This window comes from Numenius arquata, chromosome 5 (assembly GCF_964106895.1).
Source record: "Numenius arquata chromosome 5, bNumArq3.hap1.1, whole genome shotgun sequence".
NCBI lineage: Eukaryota > Metazoa > Chordata > Aves > Charadriiformes > Scolopacidae > Numenius > Numenius arquata.
In genome coordinates, this window is record NC_133580.1 from 29,570,998 (window position 1) to 29,591,253 (window position 20,256).

General features: G+C 40.3%; 1 protein-coding gene across 1 annotated transcript in view; it reads left to right on the top strand.

The window, feature by feature from the left end:
- The first annotated feature begins 3,981 nt into the window (after positions 1-3,981).
- Positions 3,982-20,256, top strand: part of PAPSS1 (3'-phosphoadenosine 5'-phosphosulfate synthase 1) — a 43,712-nt gene continuing 27,437 nt past the window's right edge. The window contains exons 1-5 of the mRNA XM_074147271.1: positions 3,982-4,277; positions 11,168-11,282; positions 14,716-14,951; positions 16,309-16,447; positions 18,520-18,638. Of these exons, the coding sequence (XP_074003372.1) occupies positions 4,218-4,277; positions 11,168-11,282; positions 14,716-14,951; positions 16,309-16,447; positions 18,520-18,638 (669 nt within the window). The 5' untranslated portion in view covers positions 3,982-4,217. The remainder of the gene's footprint in view (positions 4,278-11,167; positions 11,283-14,715; positions 14,952-16,308; positions 16,448-18,519; positions 18,639-20,256) is intronic.

Genomic DNA, 20,256 nt, shown 5'->3' on the forward strand with positions numbered 1-20,256 from the left:
GACATCATATTTTTTTAAATATTATGATTAAATACTTTTCTTTAAAAAATCTGATTTTTCCCATGCAAATTTGTACATTTCATTCATACTGAGCTAGCTCAGTAGGGAATTATTGTCGATGGCATTATCCCTATGTGGAATTGAAAGGATTTCCCTATGAGTTGGTCTGGTCAGCATTTCCATATGTAGAATTTGCTCTGTGCTGTCAGTCCTTCTTTAGTGGGATTATGTGGGTGAAGGCTGCTTTGTCTAAAACTTCATCTGTGCTCAAAGCCTGTTTTTCTCAACCTTTCTCAACCTAAATAAGAATCCAACGCAGTTTCTTTAACTAGTCCCCGTGCTGGCTATAAAGATTCTAGTAATTCCTTTTTAACAAGTACCTCCATTTTAATGTAATTTCCATTTTTGAAATTAAGCACAACAGTAGTGGATGGGTTTTTTTTTGTTGCTCCTGTAAGAATGTTAAACCCAAATTTATTATGGTCATTTTACAGAGTAGCTCTTTGACAGCATCACAATCAACTCAAGAATACTAAAACCTGGGGGTTCTTCCAGAGGTAGAGTGGATTTTTTTGGGGGGGTCCTAGACTAGCCAAAGATTTAGCTCATAATATCATTTCTGACGTCATTCTCTTGCCATTTAGTTAGGGCATGGGCGTGCAGCACAGTAATTCCATAGAAAAGGGTTGCAAGTGCGCCTGCTGTCATGAGAACAGTTTTTGATCTCAGGTTGGAAGCAGATTAAGAAATAGCAGCAATTGATCAGAGATTGTTTATTGATTTGAATTTCAAAAAGGGGCCCCACAGAAATTTGCTTTTCAAATTCAGAAAACATCTGGCTTGGGTATCGAAATCAATCCATTGTGAAAGATTTCAGGAAAGTGGAATTGGAACTTACCCTTAATAGCCATGCAGAGCTTACACATAACCTTACAAAGAATTCATAGGCTGTTCATTTTACCCAAATCTTTGTATAAACTAACATATCTTTGCTTCCTATGTTTAAAGAATTCTCATCTCCCTTTTTAATAGTTCAAGGAGGCTAAGACGTTAGGAAAAATGCATGGGCAGTTCTGGAAAGACTTATATGTCAAACTTCTGAACACCAGAACTATACTTACAGTTTCACTGAAACAGCGTTAGCGAGAACTGAGTAAATATGACCTATGCTTGTGACATTAGCCTCTATAAAATATGTAAATTTGAGTTATTGCCTGATATACCTCATCTACACATGGGGCTTTATGACATAGTTACTATACTATGTGTGCATATAGTATAGTAAATAACTATAACATTATTTTAGAATGTTAGTGTAATCATAAAAGGTGATCTGTTTCAGGAATTGCTGTACAGAAATGTTTATTACCTCTAAGATTATGTCATCTATCTGATCACCAGTGTCAATATTTGCAGTCACACTTCAGATTTCACTGGTATATAGCCCATTCATCAGGTTTTTTGCAATATTTTGTGAAAGGAATCACGCAGTCTGTTTGGGCAGTATTGTGCATCCATCTTGATAATACAACTGCATTTTCTTCTCTTGTGATTTTCCAAACTGTAACTACTGTTGCTTAAAACTTCACCTGTGCTCAAAGCCTCATTTTCTGAACCTTCTAATCAGAATCCAACGCAGCTTCTTTAGAAACTGGGTGGCAAAAAAATCCTGCGATGGGATGGAAATCCTTGCCGGCAAACTGCTGACCCAGGTAAAACTCCTATGCAGACCATTTAAAAAAATCCAATGTGCCCTGCTCCCAGTCAATGTGTCACTATTTGAGGGGAGCCCAATGTACCCACAAGAAGTCACTTGCAGAGTTAACGGAGTTAAAACGCAGGGCTGCCTGTGTTTTTTGATTTTATTTACAACTCTTGCAAACTACCATCTTCCCACTATTGTCTCTCAGACTGCAGAATGAACAATACTAATCTATATCCATACAGTTAAAGTAACAGTACAATTTTTAGAAGAATGTGATCGCAAATAACATTTAGAATTACTCTTAAACCATGCAAAACAATAATAACTGAATGGTCAACAGGGGGAAGTCCTCAACCCACTGTTCCATGGCAGTCAGCTGGTTCTCTTTCAATGCTTGGCAGAGCATTGTGTGAGAGATTTTGCTAACTAAAATCCAGTGCCTCTGTCCCTATCTGTCATGGTCAGAATGTCCATATACAGCCACAGACGATCCATTGAACAGTTACTTGCATGTTGTAACAGTACTTGCAACAGCACATGTTGTACAGCCTTGCCATTCAAGTCAAGATTAAATAAATAACTGCAATTGTGGTATTTCTTAGTTATGTTGCATTAATTCTATCTGACCTTCAAATTGCCCGAGAGCATTTCTAGTGATTTTTTTTCCTGATTTCAGAGAGGTCATTTACCTTGCATAAGCTTTTTATCTGAATTTCAAAATATGCTTTGAAACCAACACCACAGTATCTTTGGAAGGATGTATTTCTGATGAGTAAACAATCATTCACAAAGTGGGCCTTTTTATTTCCTGTTTAAACTGTCAGAGAACAAACAGATTGTAAATGGGCTAATATTTTTACAGCAAACCAACTCACATTAGTACAGCACCATTTCTGCCTTAGGATCAGCACTTAAGTACTTAAGGAATTACTTGGAATATAAATGGACTAATATTTGTACAGCAAATGTAACACCTGTTAGTATGGCATCATCTCCACCTTAAGATTAGCACCTGAGCACTACAGCAGTTCCTTTCTAGAAGTAAGAATCTAAGAACTTCTGGTTCTAAAGTCACAGCAAGAGACACTTCCTGGAACGCAGCACAGGATTAGCTCCTTTTGTCGGGGAAATCCTTCTAAGGTAGGAGATTTAATTGAAGCAATCCTTGCCTTCCCAGTCACTCCTAACTACATCGCCACCGGCGCCCACTCTGCTGCTTCTCTGAGCGTCATCACCTCCAAGCTGAAGCTTGGAAGCAAAGCTTAAAGGCAGGGGAATCATAGAATCATAGAATGGTTAGAGTTGGAAGGGACCTTAAAGATCATCGAGTTCCAAACCCCCTGCCATGGGCAGGGACACCTCCACTAGACCAGGTTGATCAAAGCCCCATCCAGCCTGGCCTTGAACACTTCCAGGGATGGGGCATCCACAGCTTCCCTGGGCAACCTGTTCCAGTGCCTCACCACCCTCACAGGAAAGAATTTCCTCCTAATATCTAATCTAAATCTCCCCTCTTCCAATTTAAAACCATTACCCCTTGTCCTGTCACTACATCTCCTGACAAAGGGTCCCTCTCCGGCTCTCCTGTAGGCTCCCTTCAGATATTGGAAGGCTGCTATGAGGTCTCCCTGGAGCCTTCTCTTCTCCAGGCTGAACAATCCCAGCTCTCTCAGCCTGTCTTCCTAGAAGAGGTGCTCCAAACCCTCTGATCATCTTTGTGGCCCTCCGCTGGACCCATTCCAACAGGTCCATGTCCTTCCTGTGGTGAGGACTCCAGAGCTGGACACAGTTCTCCAGGTGGGGTCTCCTGAGCGCAGAGCAGAGGGTGCTCCCCCTACGAAGGTGCTCGTAGAAAGAGTGCTCCGGTTTGGCCCTGTTTATAGCTCGCCCCTGCCACAGAAAAATGAGGCGGCTACTTGCCCACCCCCCAACTTGTGCTGATGGCCTCAGGGACACAGCGGCCCGTCCTCCGCCTCTGCCCGCTAACTGGAGAAGGTGGGGAAGCTTCTGGTGCCCGCTGAGCCACCCCGCCAGTCGGCGCATGCAAGCGGCCTCTCGCTGCTGCCGCGGTCTTCACTTCCAAGCCCGGTCCCACCCATCACACGGTACTTGCCAGCCGCGGGCAGGGGCTACGTAGGGTTAGGCCGGGCCGGGTCCACCCCCGCCGTCCGCCAGGGGCAGCAGCCGCCTGGCCGGCGTGGCTGTGGAAATGGCTGCCGTCCCCCGCCGCCACCGCCCACCCTGACGCGCGTCACGGCGCAGCGCACGCGCGTGGCGGGCCTCCGGGCCTCCCCTCCCCACCCCGCCCTCAGCTTCCCCTTTCCCTCCCTCCCTCCCTGCCTCCCTCCTTCCCTCCCTGCGGGCCGCGGCTCCTCCCTGCACCACCTTTGGCTGAGCCGCGGGCGGGGACAGGCGCACACGGCTTCATCCGCGGCAAGCATCAGTGGGGAAGGCGCCTTCTCCTCCTCATCCTCTTCTTCCTCCTCCTCCCTCCCGTCGCTGCCCCGCGGCCATGGAGCTGCCCGAGAGCCAGTGCAAGAAAGTCAAGCTGAGCAACAGGGTTCCGAGCTGGGTGAGCGGGCGGGAGAGCGGTGCTCCGCCGGGCAGATGGGCGGGGGGGGAACGGAGCGGAGAGGGAAGGAAGGCAGGCAGGCAGGCAGCAGCGGCCCAGCTCTGTGGTGATGTGGCAGTGGGCGGCAGCGGGAGCCGGGCCGGAGGGCTCCTTGCACGCCCGGGGGCGCGGAGGGATGCGGGGCGGGAGGGCAGGCGCGGGGGCAGCGCGAGCCGGGGCCGTTAACGGAATGGCAGCGCCGGCTCCCCTCAGCGAGCCTCGCCGCGATGCCCGGCGGGGGCGGCCCGTCCCCGCTGTGCCGGTTTTCGGTCGCTGCCTCCCGGGAAGGCGGGGGCTGCCCGTGGGGAAGGGCAGGGAGCCCCTGTGGAGAAGGCCGGGGGTCTGAGGGTTCCATCCCGGCCTCTCCCGTCGCGAACCCCTCAGTTTCCAGCGCTTTGGAAGGAGGAAGACTTAGGAATGCGGTGTACAATGTGGCCATTCATAAACCTGGGTTGGCCAAAGACTGAGGTTCTTTGTACGCTGGGTGTTCTGTGGAAAACTGTCGAGACGGGGCTTAAAAAAAATCTAACCAAAGCCTTCATTCTTGTTCATGAAGATGGGGGAAGATCGGTTTACAGCGGAGACCAAAATGCGGCTATTTAGAAGATACATTGCAGGCCTTTGCTGAGAACATTTGATACTTTTGATGATGCAAGACAAGTGGGGGAAAAAAAAAATGAAGGAAGTATGATTTCTTTCAAACGATTCTGAGATGGAGCAGACAAGAAATAAGATCCGGAAAACATTCGATAGCAAAGTAACAGTGTAAAACAGTCTTGGAAGTCTTGCTGTGGGTAGTACAGGCCACAACTTTCTTATGAAAATGACAAATTATTAAAGAAGAAGAAAAGAGTCTCATGGTTGCCTCAAAAATGGGGGAGTTAGTGTCGTACTAAGCAGCGTTCAGTAGATGTTGTGCCTATCCAAGCCTCTTTTACCATGTACAAGCTCAAACTTGTTTACGTAACAGAGTAACTGGTAAGTTCTTGGTATGTTCTTTCAATTTCTATGAGGAAAAGGCAAAATCAAATGTTACGAAGATAGTGAAATAGATCAAGTCTGGGTGGGGGTAACAAAAAGTGTATTCAAAAGTTCGTCTGTATCGTTTAATTTGTCAGAAGCAAAGCCAAGATAGATTTGTCCAAACCAGGGAAATCATATGTTAAAAAACAAAGTTAACTGACGTTAACTGTTTGCTGAGTTCAGTTGAGGTTAGCAACCCTATATGTTACGTGGCAAGCAGAGGAAGTCTTCTGCTTCTCCCTTTTTCTTCAGAAGACCTCAGCTGAAGTGTTCTTTGTAACCCAATAAACTCCACCAGGAAAAAAACTGCTGCTGATTCACACACTCCACACACAAATGTTCTGGCACTTCTGACTCCGCATCTGTTTAGTTGAGAGCAAAGTCAAAGCAACCTATTATAAATCTGACGGAATCAGCAACCCCTAGGAGAGTAGGGAAAGCCTTGTCTTCCAAACTTTCTCTGGGCATCCAGCACTAAATACGCCTCTCTCTGTGGAAATCCCCTCACCAAGCCCACCTCCTAGCACAGCAAACTCCCAAGTTACAGAGCAGCACACAACATCGCCCCAGATACTGCCATTGCACTAGCACGCTAGTGCTAGGAACAAGGAAGCTAGCACAAGGAAGACTTGTGGAATGCTTTCTTTAGTGTAACTCGAATTCCTAACGCAACTGAGGTGTTACATCATTTTGCAGGTAACTCCTTATGAGAACTTGCTCCGGTTCTGGTTTCTGAGGGCGTATTCAGCAGAGGGATTTCTGGCTTCGTTTTTGTCCATTCCCTCTCATGTCAGCCAATGACTCCACTCCAGCACTGGTGAATAAGCTGTGTCTGCTTTTGGTCATGCTGTCACTGCAGCAGGTGGCGAGTGAAGGTATACTCCTTACAGTACGGTTATCACCGAATTGCTTATCTGTAGTACTGTAGAAGATTCTGGCTGCTCTCTGCTGCTGTGATTTTTGAAACTGTCCCAGCGTTAGAACACCTGGCGAAGATGGGCTAGTCTCTGTAAGTGGCAGGAGAGAAGGTGTGTAAGAGAGCATGCATTATGGCATTTTGGGTGGTGCTACATGCAAAGGTGTTCAGAGGCCTTATTGTGTCAGTATCACTGTGGCCCACTGTGTTCTGGAGTTGCGAGGATAAAAGTAAGAATTTTTGGTCTAAGTGGGAGAAAATGGAATGCTGTTGGCTATGCCAGAATATGAATTGGTGAATTGTTAGTTTTTTTAATAACTGTAAAGCATCTTATTGTTCAGATATCATTTCCGGGCTTACCCTTCTTTCCCAAGCACGGTTGTTCAAATCAAAGCACAAATTTTCAAACCAGAATTTGAGAAAGTAACTTTTAGAAGGCATTCCTGGCAGATCTTTTTGGTGAACAAGTCCTGAAACCTCATCTAAATATGTGAACAAAGAGACTCTTGGGTGAAGTGCTGTTGTTTTAGCATCTGTGGTATTAGAATTTTTATGTTGGAGCCATGCCTCTTCTTGCTTGTGTTTGTATGTAGCCAAAGAAGATGGGCAGTGTTCAGTCTGCTTCAATTGCTGTTTGGCTATTGAGGAGAGTAGTTTGGAGGGGAAAAAGAAACCTATCATTTGATTGAGTTATCAGTGCTGAAGAGTAAATGTCATAAAAATGCGTTGCTATCAGGGTATGCCTGGTTTGTAAGAGGCACACGGTGAGCAAATTAGCAAATGGCTTAGAAAATATCTGAGATGATTGGGAAACGGGAAAGGCATTAAAGATAAGACCACGTCTAAGAGGTGATGCTGGATGCATTGCTATTGTTAGCTTATAGGAGTTATTAGCTTGGTGAATCAATACTGTCATCTTAGAGCTGAAGAATATGGAATTAGTCACAGCTTCTTGAGTATATATAGTTTGCATAGAAACCATGCCTGTTCTTTACACAGCTCTTTCCCGATGCTTCCAACCTCAGAGCTCTCTCAAGTTGATGCTGTAGGTTGGGGAGTCTCCGCTTGCCTTTGAAAGCTTTGCTTTCAACCCCAGCGGTCGTGCTTTGTGAAATGTTAAAATTTGATGTAAAGTGACTGTAGAAGCACAAGATTTCATTGTTGCTCTGAAGTAATGAAGAATAAATTCAGTTTGTGCCAGTACAATGGTCCATCTGTTAACCGTGGAGCAATTAAGCAATAATAATTTCTTTCCGCTCTCTTTTGATCTTGGTGTTGCAACTTGGATTTGCTCTTCTTCATCTGGGTGTCTGATCCAAGTTCTTACATCAAAGGTGTTTGGTGCTGATAATCAGATTTGGCTTTGGCAAAAAAAAAATTACAGTTGCAACTGGGCAAAACATTGAGTATAAGAAAAGAAAAAAACATATGCATCAAGTCTACTGCACCAAATCTTTACATAGAAAAATTGACAGAGTTAGTATTTCCTTTTGGTCCCCACCTTCTTTCTTCTGCTCCCATAGTTCTTAGATGTCTGTATTCATTTCCCTGGTGAACTACCTGTGAAACTAAAAGGCTACCTTTATGCTAAAAAAAGTAAGCTGTGGAGTCATCCTTCCTTGCTCTCTTGTCATCACAGCACTTCAGTGCACATCTGTGAAAGGCTTGTGACTTTAATATTCCAACATGGTGAGTAGGAGGGAAAATATTAAAATGCAGTATTTGTATAAGTAGTATTGACTACTTAATGTGTAACACAGGGTGGAAGAAACATTTTTGTGGGCAAGTCAGAGAAGAAATTTCCGATGGTTGTAAAAAACCCCAGATCCCAGATAAATAGACCTTTCAGGTTAAGGCTCTTTTTTTTTTTCATTGGACTCTTTACAAAAATCTAGTGTGTCCTTTCAGTAGCGACCATTATACTGAATGTAATTAGGCTAAGAAGTTAAAAATAGCTTTTTTCAAGAGTATTTGCTCATTGCAATTTTTCTGTTACTCATTTTCTTACGTTTCATTTCTTTTAACATCAATAATATGAGTCTCCAAGGTGAATGATGCTTTGATATAGTGTAAAAGGAAATGGCTGTTCTTCCTGCTATCGTTTTGGATGGCCATTTAATTTCTTCAGTTGATACTCATCAAATTTTATGTCCAGGAATTCAAAGACTGGCTAAATAATTTAAGAACACAACCAATGTGAGCCACTGATTCCTACTCCTGAGTATTTTTCTGTGCCACATCAATATTTGTAGTAAGTGCACGTATCAGGGATAGTCATTGAAAACTTACGTTGTTGAGGATCCGATGTTCAGCTTTTGTTGGTCAGTGGTGGTAGTGAAACATCTAGTAGCAAAGTGGACATAATTAGGAAACATTGATAGTATTTTGGGGTTTTTTTTTTCAGCAAGAGAGAATGACTTGCTAAAATTATTAACTCTTTAGAGCACCTCTATAAAAAGCTGGTTTTTATTGGAAGATAAAGAGGATGTTGCTACTACTTTACCCAAAGGCAGCACTGAGCTGTCTTGTTTGTGCGGATGCACACATAAACAAAAGGTGGAGCTGCTGGGGACAGGTGTGGTTTGGACACTTTAACCTTTAGTCTTAGATGCCTGTTTCTGAAGTACAGATGGATTATTGTTCCACCGCTGAGCTTGCTGGCCGCTCTGTTACACTTGTGTGCCTTGTACTCTAGCAGTCTGTTGACCGCCTTGTTGCTGTGATTTGTCATCTCTGGTAATTCATGACTTGATACTTTTATGTTTTTTCTTTTTTAAAGTTGCGTCTTTTTCATCATTTTAATAATCCCTCTTGCCTGCTTCCTCAGGGTTTCATGTGTTTTGTAAGCTTAGTGCAATATCCTGATCTGTTTCATTGTAGCTTTGCTAGTTCTGGAAGACGAAGAGAACTGATATAACTTCCTGAATACAGACTGGAAGAAGTCTCCTTGGATGAGACATTTGACCTCCGAAGTATTTGAGTTTGATAATAGACTTGTTTCCAGGAGTCAAAAGTGAAGCATGTGTCTTTTATGTTTTAATATCAAAGAGCTTACTGAGACAGTGGCGTGGGAGCTGTGTTTTGAGACTGTCTTCTGTTCATCCAGTGCCTGGTACAATACTGTCCAACTAGAATTAATGAGAAAGAATGTTATTAATGTATTAGTTTGAATTGCTGTATATATTCATTATGCACAGTATGTCTGTCTTTTAACTGAAGGCTAAGTACTGAAATTTTTTGTTGTTTTTAATTCCACAATTTATGCATTTGCTCGCTGAGATCTCCAATTTCATGGAGTACTTAACTGTTTCTACTGTATTAAGGAAGACTCTGATTTTTTTGACTCCGACTTCTGGTTTTAGTTAGCTGTATCGTGCTGACTGTGTGTGCAAAACAGCTTTGTTTTAGGAGATAAATTATTTGAAAATATCACCATCAGCAAGTATAACTTCATTTTGCATGGTTATAATCTGTTTGCAGGTGGCAGTTCCTTATGGGCTGGTATTCAGTCTTAATCTAGTTCTAGATGCTGGACTGTCACCATTGAATTACGGAGTTGGTGTATTTAAGAACTGGAGCATCTGTTCCTACCTTGAGTTTCTGTTTGTATTAACTATGAGCCCAGCTGTGTACAGAAGTGGGGACATACAATCTCACAAATTCATGAATTCTAATAAGTTATAGATAAACTTTTGAAGTGTTTTTCTATAGAAGAATGATGCAGCAGCAGTTCTTGAAGCTGCAAGTAAATGCCATTTTCTGTTAGCTCTACTTCGGAGTGTCTCTCTCTAAAACTATGAACAGCTCTCTGCTAGTATTCTGTAGATTAATATCCTCCTTTCTTTCTTTTTTAATTAAATGTCATAAGTCTTTTCCTTTCCAGTTAGCACTGATACAATGATGGAAGAGAAGATAGTGTAAATATCTTGCAATGTGTTTGTAATCAAGAGAAGTCAAAGCAGCATTACATATACCACTAATCCCTCCTCCTCCCCTTCTTATTTATTTTTTTTTAAGCCTTCTCTTCTGTTTGATTGTTCATACTCTGACTAGTTATCTATGGTCTTTATCTTTTATGAACAAAGTTCATATAACTAGATACCATTAAAGCTTAAGGGAATGATGAAGCTTATATTCCTGTGGGTCCTCTTGCCTTAGGTTGTGAAATGTCTTTGACAGTGGTGTCATCTTGCTTAAGATAGTCATACAGCAGATAATTATGATAAATAAATAGTTTTAAGAAAGTCTGTAACCAGCTCTGTTTTAATTAAAATTATATTACAAAGTTCCCATCTCTGTAAGTAAATTCTCTAACAGGTCGCTTAGAAATGGTACTTTCTTTAAACAGTGAGAATATATGATAACTGTCTCAATTCTGGAGACTGAAGATATCATAGGTAAAGGCAGGGTGGCTTGGAGGTGTGTCTGCTGAACTGAAGGTTGGACCAGACACGCATACTTTGCAATGAAAAGGCCTCTTAAGAGTTAAGAATGAGCCAACGTCTGGCTGTTTTACGACAAGAAACCTTTAGCTCAGAGAGAGAGAGAATCCATTTGATCTTCATAGATTTAAATCACTTGAATAGAAGTCAAGCCTAGCAGATCTAGCAGTTCATCACTGTTTTTATAGTTGATTTTTCTTAAACAAGTTGTACTTGAAAATAGTAGCTGACTAACCTGGCAATCTCAAGTTTCACAGAACGAGCACAAGGGTTGTGGTTTGCTATGGGTGGCTTTTCTAATTTCCTTTGTGTCCTTTCCTTTGATCTATGCTGCAGCTGATGGATTTGGAAGTTTTTACTTCCCTTGGTCTGTCTTCAGGTCTTTCTTTGTGCCTGTGAATAAGTTTTAGTATGCTTTGCCAGCTCACCTTTTCAGAAGTTAAAGACCTAATCAACTACTTCTTTTACAGGGAATGCAGAGGGCGACCAACGTTACCTACCAAGCTCATCATGTCAGCAGGAATAAGAGAGGTCAAGTGGTAGGAACAAGAAGTGGTTTTCGTGGATGCACAGTCTGGTTAACAGGTACAGTCACAGGTTTCTGAGGATCATTTTGTTTTAGTTACTTCTCTGAAAAGCTACTTAGCTGTAGCTCCTTCTTTTTGTGCAAAGTTGAATGTTTGTGGAATCTAAGACCTTGATGCAATTTTATTACTATTTGTAGGTGGACTAGCAAGAAATTGCTCTGGGACAGATAGTAACTTGGGAATGTATTTTTTTCAGTGCTCTAGGAGCATTGTTTATTAGGCACTGCCTGCGCTTAACTCCAGTTGAGTTTTGGAGTGCATGGGTTTTTTTGCGTGTGTGTGTGTGTTTTAACCAATTCTGTGTCTTCTAACTGCCCATTTTACACATTAATAAATGAAACCTAAACTCTTTTTTTAGAGTGTGTATTTCTGAACCTTTTCTGTAAAGGTCTCTTCTCTTTGAAATGTTCTTCTCTCTTTGGGTTGAAATAATGTTTCAACATAAACCTATGCCTTTGGACAGCAATTGCGTGTCGAGGCAATGCATACTGGGAATGAGTTTTTTGCAATTTTTGAAATCAGCACAGTGTTTTTTTCACTGAATTGTTTTGATGGTAAAAAGAGGGGGTAAGTAAATTCTGGAAGACAGCTTTTTTTCATAACTGAGAGAGGAACTTTTTTGTTCTGTCTTTCAAAATTCCTGGAAGCTTTAACATATTTCCTTTGGAGTTTTTTCAGTTAAAACTGAAAATGACAAATAAATATGACAAAATGTGGTATTGAATTAGTTTGTAAACCATTTAGAGCACTGTTATATTGGGATACCATACAAAACAAAAGATCTTCACAGAGTATTAGAGAAAATTACTACTCTTAAGTAAAATTTGTTTCCACTAGCGTTAATGAACGTGTGTTAAAGGTAAAGCAGTAGTTGGTAACAAATTGCTGAGAGCCATTCCAAACAGATATGATACAGTAGCTTGCTGTCAGGTATTTCTATGGTAAAAGAATGGAGTCCGTCCTTTATTTCCATCACGTAGCTCTGGCCTGTCTCTCAATGCTCGAATGATTTGGTACGCTGCCTTTCTGTTTCTTCTGGTAATTCATTAATACCCTTTTGAAAAAGATCATGATAAAAATGTTTACTCAGTTATCTACACAGCAACATTTTCCAGTCATCATTCCTTTTAAACAAATGTAATCTTAATACCCAATTTCTTTTTTTCAGGAGGAAGAAGGGTGGTGGTAGAATACAGAAAAGTAGGAAGGCTGTAAGATATTAAGAAGAGTGTGTCGGAGAAGCTAGGTTATTAAAGATATTTTGTATATTCCCTTCAAGATCCTCTCACCTCATCAGAACTTATGGGATGGGAGTGTACAGAAAGTTATTTCAGAGATCACTTTTCATTTTTAAGCTGAGGTTTATTTGAGAGCTAAATGCTAATGAATGTCTTGTGCTGTCAAGTCAGAGGGTCCTAGTCAAAAAACCCTACGGAATGTATCAAAAATACAGAAAAGCATTACTCTCATGTGTAAAATAATATGCAATTTTGAGAGTGTAAGTTATTTTTAAGACTTGTCAGCTCAAAAGCTGTTTTCAAAATTCAATCTTTTATAACCTTAACTCTTGCATTTCATTACATGTTGGAGACCAAATGATGTATGAAATGCAAGAGCATTTGAGTGAATTGCAAGCTAGATGTGGGGTCAAAAATTGCAAGTCAAAGACTTCTTCAATGAGAAGTAGATGATGAAGTCACTAAAATCTTAATTTGGATCGCCATGCTTATCTTCTAGGTTGAGGTTGTACTTAATTGCTGCTAGAAGACGACTGTTCCATTTCCAGCCTTGCTTTCCTTCTCTTGCCTTGCACTTGCTGTAGTGCTTGCCCAGTCTGACCTCGAGCTTATTCAACTTGCTAAATCATCAGTGAACTTAACACAGCTTCCCCCTGACACATGCAAAAGTTAAAAAAAGAAATAAAAAAAAAAAGATTAGCAAACTGAGTTGGCTAACAGGCACCAAAGGTAGTGGATTAATAGTGGTGGGATGGTGTGAGGGCCAGAGAGTAGGACCATCCCTTTTGGAATCTGGTTTTGGCCTAAGTCATAACATTCAGCTTCATCATGTATAGCTGTTGCTCTTTTCAAAGTAGAGAGGTAAACATTGACACAAACTTGAGTTCTCCAAGAAGACGTAGATAACTTCATAGATGATGGTAAGTCATTATTCACAACTCTGCAATTTTTTGATAGTTTTGAGTACAAGCCAAACCATACTGAAACCTGTGAGAGGGATGTGGGGACCTTTCTTGAGGGAGAGGTGTTGGCTGAAGCTCTTATGTAGATCTTGTCCTGGGATACACATATTATTATGTTTTCAGTTGACTGCTCTGCATCTTCTGCATATTAAATTCAGTAAAGGAGGAACCAATGCAATGAATTCTTTAAATGAACCTAAACTATTGCACGTGTCAAGGTTTCCTTTGCACTTTATTTTTTTTTTCTTAGAATGTGGTTGTTATCATGATTGTCATCCTTTGCTTTAAAGGTCTTAGAACTAATAGCAAACTGCTATTTTGTGTGATTTTTTTTTTTGCTTCTTTCTCTGAAAGCTAGAATAATTCTTAACCACCACTAATAAAGATCAAAACATTTCTCTTCACCCACTAGTGCTTGTTTTTTTTTTTTTTTAGGCTATCATTACCCTTTTTTTTTTTTTCTTACTCAAAGAATTAAGGTCATTTTATGAAGCTTTGAGTTTGTGTCCCATTTAGGAATTGATTGCTCTCTATAAGCTGAAGCATGTGCTCCATATAAACTCCTGAAATCTCGTCTGGAAAATTATTTCAATACATTTTCATCTTAAAGCAAAGAGTAGACTTTTTAGTGCCAGCAAGACTTCTCAATTGTTTAAAGGTTTGTTGCCAAAGATTCTGAACTGGACCAAAGTTTAATATTAAAAATTGTCTTTGGTTGTTTCTAACAGATTCTTAGTGAGTTTTGTTGTGTCTGTGGTGTCTAATTCAGTGCCCTTATTTGGCAAGGAGTAAGAACAGAGTGTAGTTCGGTCTGATCCCATTTCTTTTGTTGACTGAATTTCGCTTCAGTGTGAGATCTTCCACTTCTGATGTAAATGTAACATCTTAACTCTGTGTTGGGTTTCTGAATTTAGTTTGCTCAGGTAGTAACAACTGCCAGCAGCAGCACTGGGGAATGTGCACCACCTCTATAAGCAGCAGCAGCTCTCGATGCCAAACTCTTTAATCTGCTTCTAATTGCACTCTTTAACTTTGTGTCTTACTCTCTCTATGCCTATTTTCTGTGTAAAAGACACTTGGCTTATATTGCAGGTAAGCATCTCCAAAAGACGTTGCTACTGGTGCCTGTCACTTGGGATTTTTCATACTAGCAGCGGTACATGTACTACAATTTGCCCTAACTTGTTTCTGTGCTTGTAATTTATATTTATGTTATTATTGAATATTCTAGGTCTGTCTGGTGCTGGGAAGACTACAGTGAGCATGGCATTGGAGGAGTATTTAGTATGCCATGGCATTCCATGCTACACGTTGGATGGTGACAATATTCGCCAAGGCCTTAATAAGAATCTGGGTTTCACACCAGAAGATAGAGAAGAAAATGTCCGTCGTATTGCTGAAGTTGCTAAACTGTTTGCAGATGCTGGTTTGGTGTGCATTACTAGTTTCATCTCTCCTTATACTCAGGTAAATGTTAAAACCCTCTAGATAAAGTGTAGAGAAAATGCAAAATGTCACTCAGAATTTTAGTTATAGGAATCCCTTGCTGAACTTAGCCGGAATCAAATGCTTGCTTGGGTTTTTGTGACATTTGTGCTTTCTAGAGATGATTACTCAAATTTTAGAAACATTAATCTTAAATATAAAAAAGGTTTATATTATTCCTCTAACTGGAACTGTACTTCAGTCTATTAGGCAGAATTATTAATCTAATACTAGGAACAAGCCCAACTGATACTGCAAGAAAGAGTCTGAAAATTACAGTATCTTGTTTCATCCACATAGATTCCAGTACTTTACAAATACAAAGACTGGGTATACACTTAACCTGAAGACTCAGTTAAATTGTCTTTAAAAGCAACTTTTCCTTCAGTGAATGAATAGCATGAGCTATATTTTACCAAGTGGCTTAAGGGAAAAAAGTTTAATTGCCTGTGGTTGTTTTTACTTTATTTCATGCTGTGTATACAACATGACATTAGATAATACTGAAAATTAACCTAAATCCATGTTCACATTTTTTTGTGAAGACTTTTTTCTTCTCTATATGAGAACATGGATGGGAGAGACAAAAAGGATGTGTGAACACCAAGTATCTTGAAGAGTGACCCCAGGGGCTGTAGCTCAGACATTTCACAGCATGAGAAGGAGTTATTTCTTTGATTATAGTAGTCCAAACAGTTCTTCTGATAATTCAGGGAACTCAAAATCCTGCAGTAAAACAGGAGTCTTCAGATAGGAGGAAAAATAACTGTATTTAGTAAGACTTGGTTTTAGTGTATTTTTTGAAAGTTTTTTGTTCTCTAAATTAAATTCAGCAATTGTTTCAATGCTTGGCAAGCCATACAAATAAAATAATATTTGGAGTATGCAAGTCTTGTCAGATTAACAAATGTAGAGAAATCCAGTGCTCTGCAGAGAAGGGTGGTCATACCAAGAGCAGCAGTGAGCTAGGCAGATGCAACTCCTAAAATAGGGGCAGGTATAGAAAATCCTGCACTCTATGCCTGGGTTTCTCTTATATATATATTTTTTTTTGTTTGGGTTTTTTTTTGGATGTTTTCCCCCCCCCCCCCCCCAATAAATCAGGTTTAAGGGAAATACCTCGTATCTTCATGTCAGCTTTTACCATGTGATGAACTGTAGCCAAAGTGATGTAGCTTTTGGGACATCAGTTGATCAAATCATGTTTCTTTTTTCAAACTTTGAAAACTCGGTTACATTTTACTATCAGCTTCTTTAGAATGACCTTTGAAAGCAGAAAGACAATAATAATATGTGGGTGCAATCTTTTAGGTTTTTTTTTTTTTCTGTTTTCTTTCAGGATCGTAATAATGCCAGACGAATTCATGAAGGGGCAAGTCTGCCTTTTTTTGAAGTATTTGTGGATGCTCCATTGCATGTCTGCGAGCAGAGAGATGTTAAAGGACTCTATAAGAAAGCCAGGGCTGGAGAAATTAAAGGTGAACCTAAATGTAGTTACATCCTTTCATAAGTGAAACATTGGTGTAATTTGACTCAATGTAAGTGGATGTGCTCAAATCTACGAGTGTACCACCCTTGAAAGCAGCATGGACTGGGGACAGAACCGTGCAGAAAATCGGGATCAACTTCTGGCTCGTGGAACTGATTAGTTAAATGCATAGGACAGTGAAAGGGCAAAACTGGCTGTCATCGCATGTAAAACCTTGAGCAGGTTTCTATTGCAAACTCTTTTGACTGAGGATTAGTCTGTCTCCTTTGTGCGTTCATTGAGTAGTTAAAAAAGAGACTGATTCTCTCTAAAGTATGTAAAGAATTGAGTTAAGAAGAGTTACTAACTTCTTCCAAAAAGTAAAACTTGGTCACTGTCTTTCTGTAAAGACCATTAAGAACACTTCTGAAGAAACTAACTTTTATTTTGAAATTAGGGTTCTATGCTAGGGTCTATGAAAATAATTTCCTATCCCCAGCCCCAGATCAAGATTCAAGTGCAGCCTGCAATAAAAAAAGCTGAAATATGTGATCACTCATTGCAAGTATTGTTTCAAGAGCTTCTTTGCTCTGTGTTATATTACAGTTTGCAGAGGTTGACCATAGCACTTTTTACCTGTATTAAGAATCAAAGCGGTTTTTAAAGTAATCACTTTCAGGGTCTGAGTTTGCAGATGCTGTAATTAATCAAAAGTGATATAATATTCAAGAAATCTAAGGCATTCCACATGACTGATTGCTTGATACTTCTAGTACTACCAAATATATCACTTGGAGACCAGGAATTAATAATGCTGAACTAAGGTTTGGTCAGAATCAAAACAAGATGGCACGCATGATACAAAGATACAGTTCTGTACAGAATCTTTATTTGGGCTGTAGAACTTCCTTGAAATTTTGTTAATTTTACAAGCCCCGTAATGAAACTGTGTTACTTCAGAATGTGTTACTTCAGAAGTGGTAGTGAGGTGTACAGGGCCGGAGTGAGCTACAAGTGGGTCTAACAGTGGCTGTATCTCATGACCTATCTGAAGGATAAAAATTAAATGAACTGGCCTGTTCACAAGGAATGTCAGCAACTGTCATCTTTTTCTCTGGCAATGGTAACGGGACACTTTCTTTGCCCCTACTCCCACTCCTTCAGTAATCAGATACTTAGAAAGTACACAGTTGGAACAGATTCCAGTCCTTCTTTGTCACATCGGGTACTGCAGCAATTGATCTTTTTCTTAGATGGGGAATTAAGCTACTAATTTTGAAAGTATTTTGTCTGAAGTGAAAAACATGAGTTTTAATGTTTGCAATTCTAGAGGATGCAGATGTTCAGTTGGTGTAGCCCAGCTAATATTTCTCATGCAGATCTGACTTGTAGTGCTTACGTGCTTTGCCTTTAGGCTTGACTTTTTCCGTCTTGTTTATGCATGGTTAGTCCGAATCTCCTCTGTTTCAAAGCAGATTGCTAAGTAGGCCAGAACAAATGTCGCTGATAGCTTGTACAGCTACGACAATAGTTATTATAACTATAATAAACAGACACATCTATCTTACATTAACAGCTATCTTAAGATGGGTATATTAGCTAAACTGATGTAATAGGTGTTGGAATTCCTTGCTCTTCAGAGTACTGCTTGGTGGCATGAGTGTAAATGTACATATATACTGGTTGTTCAGCATCAGGCTTTGTATTCCAAAAAACCCCACAACAATGGGGCACTAGTAATAAAGGATAGCTGATGGATGACTGACTCTGGGTTGATGTGCACAGTTCTTCTGCCAGTGCTCTTTTCTTTATTCACAGTATAAATCAAATAACTTCACCACCAAAAACGTGCTGTGTGTGCTGCACAATGCTGAAGTTTGATGCAGTCATGTAGTAGTATTAGCAGATGGTCTTATAAAGAAAAAGCCTGTTGACTTCCCTAAGAAATCCTATATTAAGGAAGGTAAAACTCTGGGCTCTTGCCTGTTGTGTTGGTTTATTTTTAGAAAACTGTGAACAATGTTAAAATGGAGTAATCTTTTGGAAAAAGTCACTTAAGATTTTTTGTCTTATGATCTGTAGGTTTTACGGGGATTGACTCTGAGTATGAAAAACCGGAAGCCCCAGAGCTCGTGCTGAAAACTGATTCCTGTGATGTGAATGATTGTATACAACAAGTTGTAGAACTTCTTCAAGAGAGGGTGAGCAGAAATGCAGATATATCTTAGTAACTGTTTTCAAAGCGTTTGTGCCTGCAACCTGAATGTATGTGCTGGGAAAAGCAGAGACAATTTTTAAAGGCTTATATGTCTTTAAATTCTAGCTTTTAAACTTGTCCTATTATGTGTTTCCTTTTTAAATCTAAACATTGCAACAATATTGATCTCTAAGTGGGATAAGATTTGGACAAGGGGAAAATTAATTTATATTAATTATCATAACTGATAACTGAAAGGGAAATGCAACTGTTCAATTGTTACAGAACTGACAATAAAATTGGTTGCTAGGATTTTTAAGAGTCTTGAAGTTTTTACTTTGTCTCTATAGTGTACAAATTAATATATATTGCAGGTGTGAAGAGACAGGGATGCGCTTATGCAGTAATTTGAGCTGTCTTAAATAGGGGTTACTGCGGTTGTGTCTGGGTTCCCTTGTTTCTACTGTTATTCTTGCACTAGTAAAAGTGGTCCTGCAATTGCGTAATGACCAGTTTAGGAAGCTGATCTTCTTGACAGGGCTGAGTTGAGTTAATGGTTCATAGCTTCTGAAAAGGTATGTCTCTTTCCTTATTCATGCCTGTAATCTACACCATCCCTTTTGAAGCCTCCGTGCCTCCTCCTGTTGTCTGATACGTGGATTCAGCTCGTTACCCAACCTGAAACAAAACCCAAACAAAAAACCCACAAAAAACCACCCCCAACAAACCACCCACAGAAAACAAAACAGACAAAAAAAAACCAAACCCAAAACTCCCTAAAACTGAAGGCAGCCATGAGATGGCTTTATCCTCTTGACACCACACCCACAGAGTTTGCTAATCTTCATGTAGAAGAAATGGTGTCTCCTTACGATCTTATCTATAGTCAGTAGGGAGTGGGATGACATTTCAGACATTTTAATTTAGATAGTCTAGCAGACAATTATTCATGTCTTTTTGTGAGATGGATGTTCTGGAAGTTTAGGAAGTAGGCAGTAGCTTAAGTAAAGCTTCACCAAGCTTTGAAGTTGGTCCAAGCAAAAGACCCCATCATGTAGTCAGCATTGAGTTAATTTTAATCCTCTGTTCCAGTACAGTTCTGGAGAGATTTAGTCTCTTGTATCTAAATTTTCAAGAAAAATCTGTTAATACATCGCTGCTTGCTCAAGGTTGCTCAGAAAATAAGACAGGGCAGAAAACTACAGCAAAATTCTAGATTTTTATCCTAAAGCTCGTCTGAATATTTTTTGGAAGCAAAAAGGAGAGTGCTGTGTAGAAGTCCTGCCTATGGGAGGTAGCAGTTCCTGACTGTGGGACACCCTGTGCTTCCTGCTCAGAAGAACAGTTGAGTACATTTCATAACTGTAGAAACCAATGTCACATGTGCCAAGATAGTGATCCCCAAAGTCTTGCATTAGTACACTTGGTACACAGAGCTGAATGCTGACTCCTGACCCAGTCAGCTTTGCCCTTTCCTTTGCTTAAGGCACCTTTTTGCCCTTTTTTTTTTTTTTTTCTTTGTAGACAATGGTATCATGAATGCCAAGATATCTTAGTGGTTGCTTACTTTAACAAAAGACAATGAAACCAAGGCATGGCTGAACAGGCATGTCGTGTTCTCA